The 13568-nt window shown below is 45.3% G+C and overlaps 1 protein-coding gene and 4 non-coding genes across 5 annotated transcripts in view; 1 reads left to right on the top strand and 4 right to left on the bottom strand.

The window, feature by feature from the left end:
• The window catches only part of invs (inversin), a 37111-nt gene extending 23546 nt beyond the window's left edge, over positions 1–13565 (top strand). The window contains exons 17-18 of the mRNA XM_085473739.1: positions 12689–12775; positions 12858–13565. Coding sequence (XP_085329865.1) covers positions 12689–12775; positions 12858–12973 — 203 coding nt within the window. The 3' untranslated portion in view covers positions 12974–13565. The remainder of the gene's footprint in view (positions 1–12688; positions 12776–12857) is intronic.
• Positions 3288–3360, bottom strand: trnat-ugu (transfer RNA threonine (anticodon UGU)). The gene has a single exon. It is a non-coding gene; the product is annotated as a tRNA-Thr (tRNA).
• On the bottom strand, positions 7098–7170 carry trnat-ugu (transfer RNA threonine (anticodon UGU)). The gene has a single exon. It is a non-coding gene; the product is annotated as a tRNA-Thr (tRNA).
• Positions 11146–11218, bottom strand: trnat-ugu (transfer RNA threonine (anticodon UGU)). Its single transcript has one exon. It is a non-coding gene; the product is annotated as a tRNA-Thr (tRNA).
• trnat-ugu (transfer RNA threonine (anticodon UGU)) lies at positions 12410–12482 on the bottom strand. The gene has a single exon. It is a non-coding gene; the product is annotated as a tRNA-Thr (tRNA).
• Positions 13566–13568: the final 3 nt, after the last annotated feature.

Raw genomic sequence — 13568 nt, forward strand, 5'->3', positions numbered from 1 at the left:
CGCACAGCCTCTCTGCTCACGGTCCGATCCGGTCTTCTGACGTTGTTTTCCCCTCCCCCTTCTCGCCTCTCCTCCCTCTCTACCTGACAGTGCTGGCACTGTGAAAAGTTCAGAGCTGTCAGGGGGAATGTCAGACGACTGCGTAGAGCTATCTGCTGAACACACACATTAACAACACCCCCCCTCCCAAACACACACACACACACACACACGAGAGTCATTTTATTACTCCGTCTCTCGTATCTTGAAGTAGACAGATGTATGAACTGTGGACGCTATCACCTTATATCTAAAAAATCTGTGTCAGAACAAGATCTTGTTTTCATCACAGATAAAAAAAAATGTATTACTTGTTTAATTTGCTAATATAAAAAACTTATGTGTTTAAATATTATTTTTAACGTCCCAGACAACAAGACTGGTAGTGGTTAATGTATTTCTCTCATACATGAAAGCTCCCCAGTTGAATTGTATGAGTGGACACAAACCCCGCCACAGAGTCCTAGAGCTGGTCTCAACCCTTAGATCTTATAAAGGAAATTTGTAAAAATCTGTCCTGGAGTCACCTTAGAATAAGTGGGCAAGTGAAACTGCAAACCCCACCCTCCCTAAAGAGTGTACATATGAAAAGTGGAGTAGTAAGCATACAACAAGTGGAGCTCAGTGAGAAAAAAAACTAGATTCTGTCCTGGGCCACTGTGCTGCTCCCTGACCTGTCCTTTAAAACTATGACCTACAAGCCAATAAAATGGGGTTCCAAAGTGATTAACCTGTATTTGGCTGACTTCCAGGTATTTCTTGGAAGGAGTCTACGACTTGCGATTAAAAAAATTGAAACTTTTATGTTAGCCTGCAATTAAATAGGTGGTGATGGCTTTATATTGGTAGATAGTGGTTAGGTCTACTGAGAGCACGAAGGAAACCAAATATGTGAAAGCCTATGTCAAAACAGCGCCTTTCCCACTGCATAGTAGGAGCAATTGCCCTGGCCTATATTAGCAGGGGTCTTCACATTTACTCAGTTTTATGGGCAAGATGTAACAGGACCAAACCTGGCACATTCTCCCCTGTGAAGTGCTATTGGGGACAGTTGTCTTCTTAACAGTCATGTCTAGAGATGGACCGATCCGATATTACGTATCGGTATCGGTCCGATACTGACCTAAATTACTGGATCGGATATCGGAGAAAAATAAAAAATGTAATCCGATCCATTAAATATCACGAAAGTACCTCACAAAACTTGCAACACACCGTAACTCACCTCAGAACGTTAGCACGTCGGAGCAGTATGCATCACCTGATAGAGCAGCTGTGGCATGCCGGACCTGTTGGTGGTCTGGATAGCATTTGGAGCTTCGCTAGCAACCCGGCATTTCATCTCCGACAAAGTTATCCCCGAGAGAAGTAAAGCAAGTGTGTAAGTCCATCTCTGAATGTTTGTAAAGCATTCCTGCGTTAAGCTTAACAAGCGACTGCCTCTCCTGCTGCTACTTCAATCATGAAACTGCTTAATGATCAGCTGATCGGCTTTTCTGTCGCGAGTCCGTCTCTCTTGTTTGTTTTTGGCCCACTTTGCACCAGAAAGAGGAAACCAGCGGCTGAACAACAGCAGCACGTTTAAGCTTGATAAGCTGTTGTTAGAATTTATTTAATATTACTTTCTACACCAGGATCTTTTTCTACGTAGCTGACGGCTGGTAACTGTGCAGGGGCGGATCTAGCAAAGTTTAGCCAGGGGGGCCGATAGGTGGTGAAGAGGGAGCTGAGTGTAAAAGCGAAGCTCTCAATTTACCGGTCGATCTACGTCCCTACCCTCACCTATGGCCACGAGCTGTGGGTAGTGACCGAAAGAACGAGATCGCAGATACAAGCGGCAGAAATGAGCTTCCTCCGAAGGGTGCTGGCCTCTCCCTTAGAGATAGGGTGAGAAGTTCGGCCATCCGGGAGGGGCTCAGAGTAGAGCAGCTGCTGCTCCACATCGAAAGGAGCCAGCTGAGGTGGTTCGGGCATCTGACAAGGATGCCCCCTGGGCGCCTCCTGGGTGAGGTGTTCCAGGCATGTCCCACCGGGAGGAGGCCCCGGGGCAGACCCAGGACATGCTGGAGAGATTATATCTCTCGGCTGGCCTGGGAACGCCTTGGTATTCCCCCGGATAAGCTGGAGGAGGTGGCTGGGGAGAGGGAGGTCTGGGCCTCTTTGCTTAGGCTGCTGCCCCCGCGACCCGGCCCCGGACAAAGCGGATGAAAATGGATGGATGGAATAGAAGTCAATTACTGTATATAGTGACTATTAAGTCTAATATATATACCCTAGTAAGCTATAGTACTTTTTTCCTTTGGGAAGGTACCATCTGTGCAGTCTGCAATTTTGTTGAAGAAAGATGTTGAATCTATTTAATATTTCTTGAAAAATAATTGATTTCTGTGCATTTTTTTTCACACTGCATCAAATTAAGGTTGATTACGTCGATTAAGCATCATGAGGTGGAGCGTGAGGGGTGGTTCCCTATTTTTTATTTATTTATTTTTGTTGTTGCTGGGAGTTGGAACCCTATTAGTTAGGTTGCTTAATATTTACGCTAAGTACTCTTTAAAATACCAGAATAGGGAGGATGGTGTAGGTTTAAGTTTATTAGATTGATCAGTATTGCTGAACTATGAAACATTTTTTTTTGCATATAGGTATAACAGAATAGCTTTAGTGTAGTTGTTGTTTTAAACTTGAGTATGAACTTATACAAAATGCAGCAAGATATTTAAAAAAACAGTTTTGTTGATTAAAAAACACTATATCGGATTCATATCGGTATCGGCAGATATCCAAATTTATGATATCGGTATCGGTATCGGACATAAAAAAGTGGTATCGTGCCATCTCTAGTCATGTCTGGCAATCTGGGAGTTAATATTTCTAAGCACAAAATACTAACTAAATCGCTATTTCTCTCATAGTGAAACACAAAATGAATGCTATGAAAGAGAGCTTCAGGTTATGTTTTTATCCCTGGTTCTCTGAGTAGCATGAGCGAGTGTCTCACCGAACCAACCTCTTTGCTAGGGAAGTGAGGAAGAGGTGGGCTTTTTTGAATTACATCTGACGCTATGTCAGCCTATTATATAGGAAGGCCTATATAACATGGGCATCATTTAGCTAACAGTAAAGGCTGTTGATCCAAATCGTGGCAAGCTGTGGCGAGTTGATCTGAGTAGGTTCTAATGGAAAAGGGGCTTATGTGTCCACCTAAAGGAGGACGGGGGGGTATGTACAGGACAAAAACATTTACTAGGCCCCAGCGAGATTTGAACTCGCGACCCCTGGTTTACAAGACCAGTGCTCTAACCACTGAGCTATAGGGCCTTTGCTGAAGTAACACCCATGGATACACTACATATAGACAATCAGACCATTGCACAAGCATGGGTGTGAACTGAACTTGATCAACCAGTTAAAGGAGTGCTCTTACAAGGGTGTTTTGTAAAATGCACCTTGGCAGCAGTGGCCCTGCTCATGGAAAAGGCTTTCGGTTAGTCACATATTCGACGACAGGCTGGTGGCAGCCCCCAACTACCAGGGGGTGGCTTGTCAGTGAAATGCTCTTATACACCACCCGGGGAATTTGGGCTTTCAGATAAACGTGGAAGAGAGTAGTCTAAGGAGCTTGGAAAGAAAAGCATCTGGACTTCTTTAAGTTGCTTGAAGATGTTTCACCTCTCATCCAAATGGTGGAGAGTCCCAGATTTAAACCCAGTGGGTCCCCCAAAGAGGGACAAAGGACCCCCTGATGATCCTCTACCTAGTAAAAGAGAGTACATTGAGACCATCTACTTTCATAGGGCTCAGGTCTAGACTTCTCCGGGTGAGAGCATTTCTATCTTAAGGCCATACAGCCATCCCTAGCACAGTTTCACAGAGGCAACACAAGTTAGCCTCAAACAGTGCAAGAGGCTGCTAGGCCTGATAGCTTAGCAGCTGTAGCTTCCTCTGTAGTGACGATGCCACTGGACATGAGACTTCACAGGTGGGAGCTTCTTCCCTGTGATGTACTACTGGGGACAGTTGTCTTCTTAACAGGCATGTCTGGCAATCCGGGAATTAGTATTTGTCCCCCTAGTGTGACACAAAATGCAAAACATAACCCCGGTTCTAAAGTAGTACTCGTCAGGCTAGGACTCCGCAGTCTATTTACACCTACAGACCAGTGGACACTCTTTCAATGATGAGGATGTACACATCCTGGACAGGTAGGAATGCTGGTTTGAACGGAGAGTCAAGGAGGCCACTTACTAGGGGTGCAACGATACACAAAATTCACGGTTCGGTTCGATACTTTGGTGTCACGGTTCGATATTTTTTCGATACAAAAAAAAAAGTTCATGCCTTTTTAACTTGTCATTTATTAAATTTTCACGGCACATTCCGCACCACATCTCTGTGCGTTCATCATTTGTTTGAAGCCAGCTCACCTCCTGCAACTACTTTTCCGAGAATACGTGCTTCTTTTGTGGTTCGGACTCCTTTTGACATTTCTTTGGAGGTGGAGGAACATCACAGTAGTTGCTTAAAGGAGCTTCTTCGACATCTTTAAGAGTTCTAAACAAATGTCTGTCCTCCTCCTGAAAATCTTATGTACGCAAACACGCGTTGCAACTTCTTATCTTGTGTGCGTTTTTTATTTTGACAGCGAATGCGCACCTGCAGACCACTTATGTGCAGCCCTGGTTATTTAGCTTGTCATATTGCAGCCACAGAAATTCTTTGTCCATGAAACCATAAAGCTGCACTTTCTTTTTGCCTTATAGTCTGATTTGTCATAACTTTTCCGTTTTGTGGTGAGCTTTTCTTTGGCTGTCACTTTGTTGTGTCCTCACCCGTTGCCTACCGGTGGTGGTCAGAGGGCCCGGTGGCGCCAATGTCCGGCTGCCTCGCCTCTGTCAGTGCGACAGTGCCTGACGGGCAGGGCAGAGATAGATTTTGGTAGCCCGACTGGAAAAATCGCTAGCCCCGGGACGTCGGGCTAGCGATTTTGCGAGCCCTGTATCTGATTGAGGAATCACTCATCTTTGGAAAAGAGTGTTTATTACAGAGAAATGGCTCTTTCCAAAATAAAAGCTATACTATACGCTTCTTCTGGGCTATAGTCTCAGCAGCATATTAAACATATCAGGTCCCCATAAGGAGAATCCTGTGCTAACGGCTGTCCAAATGACTCGGTTAAAGTTTGTAGCATGCGTGCTTGTTGTTTTTGTCTGCTTCCACTTGTCTTTGCACTAGGATGATGTCGGCGTAAATGTGCAGTCATATTCGTTGTGTTCCCACTAGTGCTGTCAGTGTAAAAAATCTCGTTGAAATGACGTTAACGCCACAACACGGCAAATCTCCGTTAACGAGCTACCGCAGATCGCCCCGTGTGTGGGGCTGGACAGCCAACACGTTAACGAGCTAACTGCCTAACTGCGCTAACACACTAGCTCCCACCCATGTAATTGAGCATTGCGTGGCACATCCAACATACTGTTTTACTTTAGTCCATGACGCGCTTACCTTCAGGGTCATACTTCACATGAAAACCAAAATAGTTCCAAACGCCAGATCTGAATGAGGGTGGGGGAGGTTCAATTTGCCATGTTGCAAGGAGAGCTTAACTTCTGTCTCGCTAGCTTGCCCTGCGCTCAGTGAATCTGCATTCGACTCCTCCGCCTAGGCTGCACTGTCGAGCGCAGATCCACTGAGCGCTCAACACAGACAGCATCGTCAGAAGGAAAGTTGATAAAATAAATTAAAATTTTTGTATTGTTCGATACATATGCGTACCGAACCGAAAGCACTGTATCGAACGGTTCAATATCGATACGAGTATCGTTGCACCCCTACCATTTACGTGAAAAGGGAAAGACCATCTCTGAATCAAGGAGGGGACCTAATGGTACGTCTTTTGCCATCTTAAAATGCTGTGATTGCAGCCATTCCCCAACTCTCTGTGAATGGTACTCATGGCCATTGATCTGTGGTCTTTGATCAACGAATTGGCTTTGAACTGGTTGTTGATCAATGGGCATGACAATTTGCATATTATTGATCAAGGAACTGACCTCACAGCCCATTGTTCATTCAGTGGGCTGGTTTCAGTTATTGTGCAATCTACTGTTTATAAGGTTGGGGAAACCTGCAGTCTACTGAGACTGAAAAAATCACTTGGATGAGTGACGAAACATTTCTCCCTCTGAAAACGCTACGTCCAGATGAACAGAATCAACCTTTTGAGATTTAATTACCTGGATGATTAAGAATGCATCAAGACTCTTTTTAAGGGAGTTTCTGTCCAGGCGATGTGTGCAGCTGCATCCTGGGCCTCACCTCACACATTTGCTAGATTTTACAGGCTAGATATAACAGCACCTAACCAGGCACATTCAGTCCTCAGTGCATGTTCTTCACAGCTGGGAGCTTCTTCCCTGTGAAGTACTACTGGGGACAGTTGTCTTCTAAACATGCATGTCTGGCAATCCGGGAGTTAGTATTTGTCCCCCTAGTGTGACACAAAATGAATGCTATGAAAGAGAACTTAAGGTTATGTCTATAACCCCGGTTCTATGAGTAGTATGAGCGAATGTTTCACCAGACCACCCTCTTTGCTAGGGAAGTGAGGAAAAGGTGGGCTTGTTTTGAATTACATCTGATGCTATGTCAGCCTATTATATAGGGAGGCCCTAGCCTCTCCTGACATGGGCGTCACTTAGCCAGCCTGTAAGGGTTCGGTGAGTGATTAGAGCATCTCGTTTATGAAACTCAAAACCACCATTTTTGAAACCGGAGAAAAATGGCTACAAAAATTAACGCTGTTGTCCCCAACTCTAACAAAAAGTCCCAGACCAGGCAACAGGTATAAAGTCACATCGACGTCCACCTTTGCTGTAGCGTTTGTTACGCATACCAAATACGTCATGGGATGCTCAGCCGAGTTGCTATAATGACAACAACGCACTTTCTGTGGTACTTGATTGTAATGGAAAACCAGTCGTTCCGAGTTGATCTGAGTAGGTTCTAATGGAAAAGGGGCTTATGTGTCCACCTAGAGGAGGACCAAAACATTTACTAGGCCCCAGCGAGATTTGAACTCGCGACCCCTGGTTTACAAGACCAGTGCTCTAACCACTGAGCTATAGGGCCTTTGCTGACATAACACCCATGGATACACTACATAAAGACAACCGTAGCATAGCTCAAGTGTGGGTGTGCACTCTGAACTTGATCAAACAGTTAAAGGAGTGCATAGGGCTTTAGTATCCAACACTAGCTGCCTTGTGTTCAGAGACCATTCACATTGCATTGCTGGAAACCTTAATTTCACCCACACTTTACTGTGGGCCGTTTATTTCCACCTCCCCATATATCCCCACACAGAAAGTATCTAAGATTTGCTTTCCAGGAGATAGCATATGAGTTTGTGGTCCTGCCTTTTGGCCTCTCACAAGGGTGTTTGTAAAATGCACCGAGGCAGCAGTGGCCCAGCTCAGGGAAAAGGCTTTCGGGTAGCCACATACTTCAACGACTGGCTGGTGGCAGCCCCCAACTGCCATGGGGTGGCTTGTCACTCAAATGCTTTTATACACCCTAGCAATGTTTCGCAGAGGCAATACGAGTTATCCTAAAACTGTGCCAGATACTGCTAGGCCTGCTAGCTTCCTCTATAGTGACGATGCTACTGGACATGAGGCTTTCAGAGGTGGGTGGTCTTACAGGGACTAGACCTTCACTGTGATGGCCACCGTCATGTAAGAGTCTCCCTAGACTTTTTCCCCAGGATGGTTTCAGCCAAGAAGGTAAAAATTCTGTCCTTTAAGACAGCTCTATTGATTGTTTTAGCTTCAGCTAAGCTTGTAGGAAAAATCCACGCTCCCTCGGTGTAGAGGTTGTGCATTCAGTGCTCCCCTTATAATACGAAGGTCAGTATGCCACTCAACACCACCTTTTCCCCAAAAGTTATTTGGATATTTTCCCCTATGGAACTGCCGGCCTTTTACCTGCTGCCTTTCTCTTAAGAGGAGCAACAGTGGCTGCATACCTTGTTTCCAGTCTGTGCTCTGCGTATTCATATGGACAGAACCCAGAGTTTTAGACAAAGTGACCAGCTGTTTGTATCTTGCGCTAAACCACATATAGGAAAGCCTGTGCCTAAAGAGCGTCTTTCCCACTGATAGTTGGAGCAATTCCCCAGGCCTATTCTAGTAGGGGTCTTAAGCCTCCTGCTGGCCTGTGTGCACATTCCACTAAGGGTCTGGCAACCTCATGGACTCTCTTTAAGGCAGGGGTGTCCAACTCCAGGCCTCAAGGGCTGGTATCCTGCAAGTTTTAGATATCACCCTGGGTCAACACACCTGAATCAAATGATTAGTTCATTACCAGGCCTCTGGAGAACTTGAAGACATATTGAGGAGGTAATTTAGTCATTTAAATCAGCTGTGTTACATCAAGGATACATCTAAAGTCTGTAGGACACCGGCCCTTCAGGCCTGGAGTTGGACACCCCTGCTTTAAGGGATCCCAAAAGGTTGATTCTGTTCATCTGGACGTAGCGTTTTCAATGGGAGAAACGTTTCGTCACTCATCCAAGTGACTTCTTCAGTCTCAGCTGGCTGCAGGTTTCCCCAACCTTATAAACGGTACTTTGCACAATAACTGAAACCAGCCCGCTGAATGAACAATGAGATGTGAGGTCAGTTCCTTGATCATTAATATGCAAATTGTCATGACCATTGATCAACAACCACTGATCAAAGCCCACTGATCAAAGACCATTGATCAACTTACTTGTTTTGCATCGGAAACCATAGCAAAATACAGAGAGTGTCCCTAGCAGCCATAAGAGAGAAGGATGCCACACCGAGGATGTGGACAAGTAGGTGAAAGATTTGTCTGACATACAACTCACCCAAGCAGCGAAAATCATCCTTACAAAAAGGTTGAACTTTGCTGTTATGCTGAAACAAATCCACGAGTTGAACTGATCACAGCCACAGAAACAGAAATTTCAAACAACAATGTTGTAGATGTGGAAGCAGAGCAACCAGGGATGAAAGTTTAGGCCTGTCTCAGCAATGCAAATCCCCAAGCATCCAACATCAGGATGGAGGAGAGGAAGGCACTCACACCACTTAGTAATGACAACAACATAATCATCCTTCCGGCAGACAAGGGTAGGTGCACAGTCTTGCTAAAATCAGAAAGACTATCGTGAGAAAATGTTGTCACTGTTCAGTGACAAAAATACTTATGAGCCCCTGAAACGAGACCCAGGAAGTGGTTACAGGAAGAGGGTGATAGATTGTCTGAAGCAGTTAGAATAAGACAATGCTATTGACCGGACCTCATACCACAGGCTATACCCAGGGGAATCTACACCAAGTCTGTATGGTTTACCGAAGATACATAAACACGGTGTACCTTTAAGACCAATTGTCTGTATGATCAACTCGGTCACCTATAATATTTCTAAGTTTCTGGCTTCGATCCTCAACCCATTGGGGTAGGCAGCTCTGAACACCACACCCAGAACACCTTGGGTTTTGTTTAAAAGGTGAGAGATGACCATCTACACTGCAGACTTCTCTCACAACTTCACCCAGTACTTCTTGCAGAAATTCGCTGACGACTCTGCAATAGTTGACCTCATCACTGATGGGGACCACAAGGGTTACAGAGAACTGAGCCAAGGCTTTGTGAACTGGTGCCAGCAGAACTACCTCCAGATCAACACTAGAAAAACCAAGGAGCTGGTGGTAGACTTCCGCAGGCACAAACATCCTCCACTGCAACCACTAAACATCCAAGGTATGGACCTGTAGACAGCTACAGGTACCTTGGTGTTCATCTAAACAATAAACTGGACTGGACTCACAATTCAAATGCTCTCTACAGAAAAGGGAAGAGCAGGCTGTACCTGCTCAGGTCTTTTGGAGTGAAGGTCCCACTCCTGAAGACCTTCTAGGACTCTGTGTTTACCTCAGCCAACTTTTACAGTGTGGTCTGCTGGGGCAACAGGTTGGCCTTCTTAGACTGGGAGATTTCCATCAGTAATGGGGGACATTTAAAAGCTAATGTGTACTGTAAACCTGTGCATACGGATCAGTATTTAAGTTCTGACTCTCATCATCCACTGGAGCACAAACTGGGTGTCATCAGGACGCTACACCATAGAGCGAACACCATCCCTACAGACACAGCAGCCACGGAAGCAGAAGACCAGCAGGTCAAGAAGGCCCTGAGTAAATGTGGTTATCCCAGCTGGACATTTATCAGAAATCTTCAGGAGAGAAGGACAACTGATGCCTAAGCAAAAACACGTAGTGATCCCCTATGTTTCAGGAGTATCAGAACTGTTGCTACATTGCTACGTCCAGATGAACAGAATCAACCTTTTGAGATTTAATTACCTGGATGATTAAGAATGCATCAAGACTCTTTTTAAGGGAGTTTCTGTCCAGGCGATGTGTGCAGCTGCATCCTGGGCCTCACCTCACACATTTGCTAGATTTTACAGGCTAGATATAACAGCACCTAACCAGGCATATTCAGTCCTCAGTGCATGTTCTTCACAGCTGGGAGCTTCTTCCCTGTGAAGTACTACTGGGGACAGTTGTCTTCTAAACATGCATGTCTGGCAATCCGGGAGTTAGTATTTGTCCCCCTAGTGTGACACAAAATGAATGCTATGAAAGAGAACTTAAGGTTATGTCTATAACCCCGGTTCTATGAGTAGTATGAGCGAGTGTTTCACCAGACCACCCTCTTTGCTAGGGAAGTGAGGAAAAGGTGGGCTTGTTTTGAATTACATCTGATGCTATGTCAGCCTATTATATAGGGAGGCCCTAGCCTCTCCTGACATGGGCATCACTTAGCCAGCCTGTAAGGGCTCACAGACCGAGCAGCAGGTATACAGTGACCTCGACGTCCACCTTTGCTGTAGCGTTTGTTACGCATACCAATTACGTCATGGGATGCTCAGCCGAGTTGCTATAATGACAACAACGCACTTTCTGTGGTACTTGATTGTAATGAAAAACCAGTCGTTCCGAGTTGATCTGAGTAGGTTCTAATGGAAAAGGGGCTTATGTGTCCACCTAGAGGAGGACCAAAACATTTACTAGGCCCCAGCGAGATTTGAACTCGCGACCCCTGGTTTACAAGACCAGTGCTCTAACCACTGAGCTATAGGGCCTTTGCTGACATAACACCCATGGATACACTACATAAAGACAACCGTAGCATAGCTCAAGTGTGGGTGTGGACTCTGAACTTGATCAAACAGTTAAAGGAGTGCCCAGGGCTTTAGTATCCAACACTAGCTGCCTTGTGTTCAGAGACCATTCACATTGCATTGCTGGAAACCTTAATTTCACCCACACTTTACTGTGGGACGTTTTTTTCCACATCCTCATATATCCCCCCACACAGAAAGTATCTAAAATTTGCTTTCCAGGAGATAGCATATGAGTTTGTGGTCCTGCCTTTTGGCCTCTCACAAGGGTGTTTGTAAAATGCACCGAGGCAGCAGTGGCCCTGCTCGGGGAAAAGGCTTTCGGGTAGCCACATACTTCAACGACTGACTGGTGGCAGACCCCAACTGCCTCCAGGCAGTGTGGAAAAGAGCACGCTGAGACCAACTCAACGCACTACTTTCATAGGGCTCAGGTCTAGACGTCTCTGGGTGAGAGCATTTCTGTCCTCAAAGAGAACATTGGCCATACAGTCATCCCTAGCACTGTTTCGCAGAGGCAACCCAAGTTATCCTCAAACAGTCCCAGAGGCTGCTAGCTTCCTTTGTAGTGATGATGCCACTGAACATGGGACTTTCAGAAGTGGGTAGGATCACAGGGACTAGACCCTCACTGTGACGGCCACCATCATGTGAGAGTCTCTCCAGACTGTTCATTTGTGCTCCACGAGTGTAAGAAACAAGATTTCCTGTCTCAGATTGTTACCGTGGGGATGGTTTCAGCCAAGAAGGTAAAATTTCTGTGCTTGAAGACAGCTCTATTGATTATTTTAGCTTCAGCTACGTTTGTAGGAGAAATCCACGCTCTTTCAGTGTAGAGGTTGTGAAATGAGTTCTCCCCAAATAGGTATGCCACAGTGGCTGCATACCTTGTTTCCAGTCTGTGCTCTGCGTATCTATATGGACAGAACCCAGAGTTTTAGACAAAGTGACCAGCTGTTTGTAGCTTGCGCTAAACCACATATAGAAAAGCCTGTGCCTAAAGAGCGCCTTTTCCACTGGATAGTTCGAGCAATTTCCCTGGCCTATTCTAGTAGGGGTCTTAAGCCTCTTGCTGGCTTGTGTGCAGATTCCACTAAGGGTCTGGCAACCTTGGTCCTGTAAAAAAATATTTACAGGACCAAAAAGTTTGCTAGGCCCCAGTGAGATTTGAACTCACGACCCCTGGTTTACAAGACCAGTGCTCTAACCACTGAGCTATAGGGCCTTTGCTAAAGTAACACCCATGGATACACTACATAAAGACAACCGGACAACAGAACAAGCAAGGGTGTGAGCCCTGGACTAGATCAACCAGTTAAAGGAGCGCCCCAGGCTTTGGTATCCAACATCAACTACCTGTGTTCAGAAACCATTCACATTATGTAGCTGGACAGCTTAATTTCATCAGCTCTTTACTTTACTGCCCTTTAGGCAACTCAAAGTCCAGACGAGGGCGTTCATTTCGGGACTCTCAGTCTCAGCTGCTCTTGGACATCCCTCAACGCACCCAGAGCCAGTGTAAGTGCCTGTGCACACAAACACACCTTTATTTATCAAGTACAAGTTTCTACAAAAGTTATTAAATGCTTGTCTTTTTTAGTGAGCGGTATAGACTGTGTGCCTTTGACTGACACCATGAATCAAGCCAAGCTCTACTCTTACCACCTGAGACCACATAGCGCAGGACAGGGGACACGAGGCCGGGGAAAACATTGAAAAACCACACACACACACACACACACACATCATGTTCTTTGATGTTTTCTCAGCTGGCTGATAGTCTTGCCTCTATAGAATTACTCTACGCATTGTTCACTCAATGTGCCAAGTTTTCTAAAATTAAGCCATATGACATCAGAGCCATGACCTCACAGGGTGGGGTTAAGTCTACAGAAAATGGTGTGTGTAAAAGATAACCTTTCATCCATTGTGGAAGGAACACATACACACTCCATCTCCCTCCTTCTCCGTTGCTGTCGCACACACACTGAGATAACCTTTCCTCCCGTTGTGGAGAATGAGGCAGTCTATCAACAGCCAGTCATAGAGATAGCCCACCTGCAGCCACCGAGACACACACACACACACACACACACACACACACACACACACACACTCTCTCTCTCTAGTCTTAAAGTGCTTTCCCTCTCAAAAGTATTATTTGTGAACTATGCTGTTTTTGCTGTTCTTTTTTATTTGCACAGAACAATCTTGATTATGTACTTTTATAAATATATACTGGATGTTTTAAAATGTGTTATTAAAAAAAATGTGAAAAATAAAAACTAAAACAAAAGAAAGAGTCCTCTGA

This window comes from Copadichromis virginalis, linkage group LG11 (assembly GCF_057382275.1).
Source record: "Copadichromis virginalis isolate Kocher_CV1m ecotype Utaka linkage group LG11, C_Virginalis_male_GT1.1, whole genome shotgun sequence".
In the NCBI taxonomy this organism is placed as follows: domain Eukaryota; kingdom Metazoa; phylum Chordata; class Actinopteri; order Cichliformes; family Cichlidae; genus Copadichromis; species Copadichromis virginalis.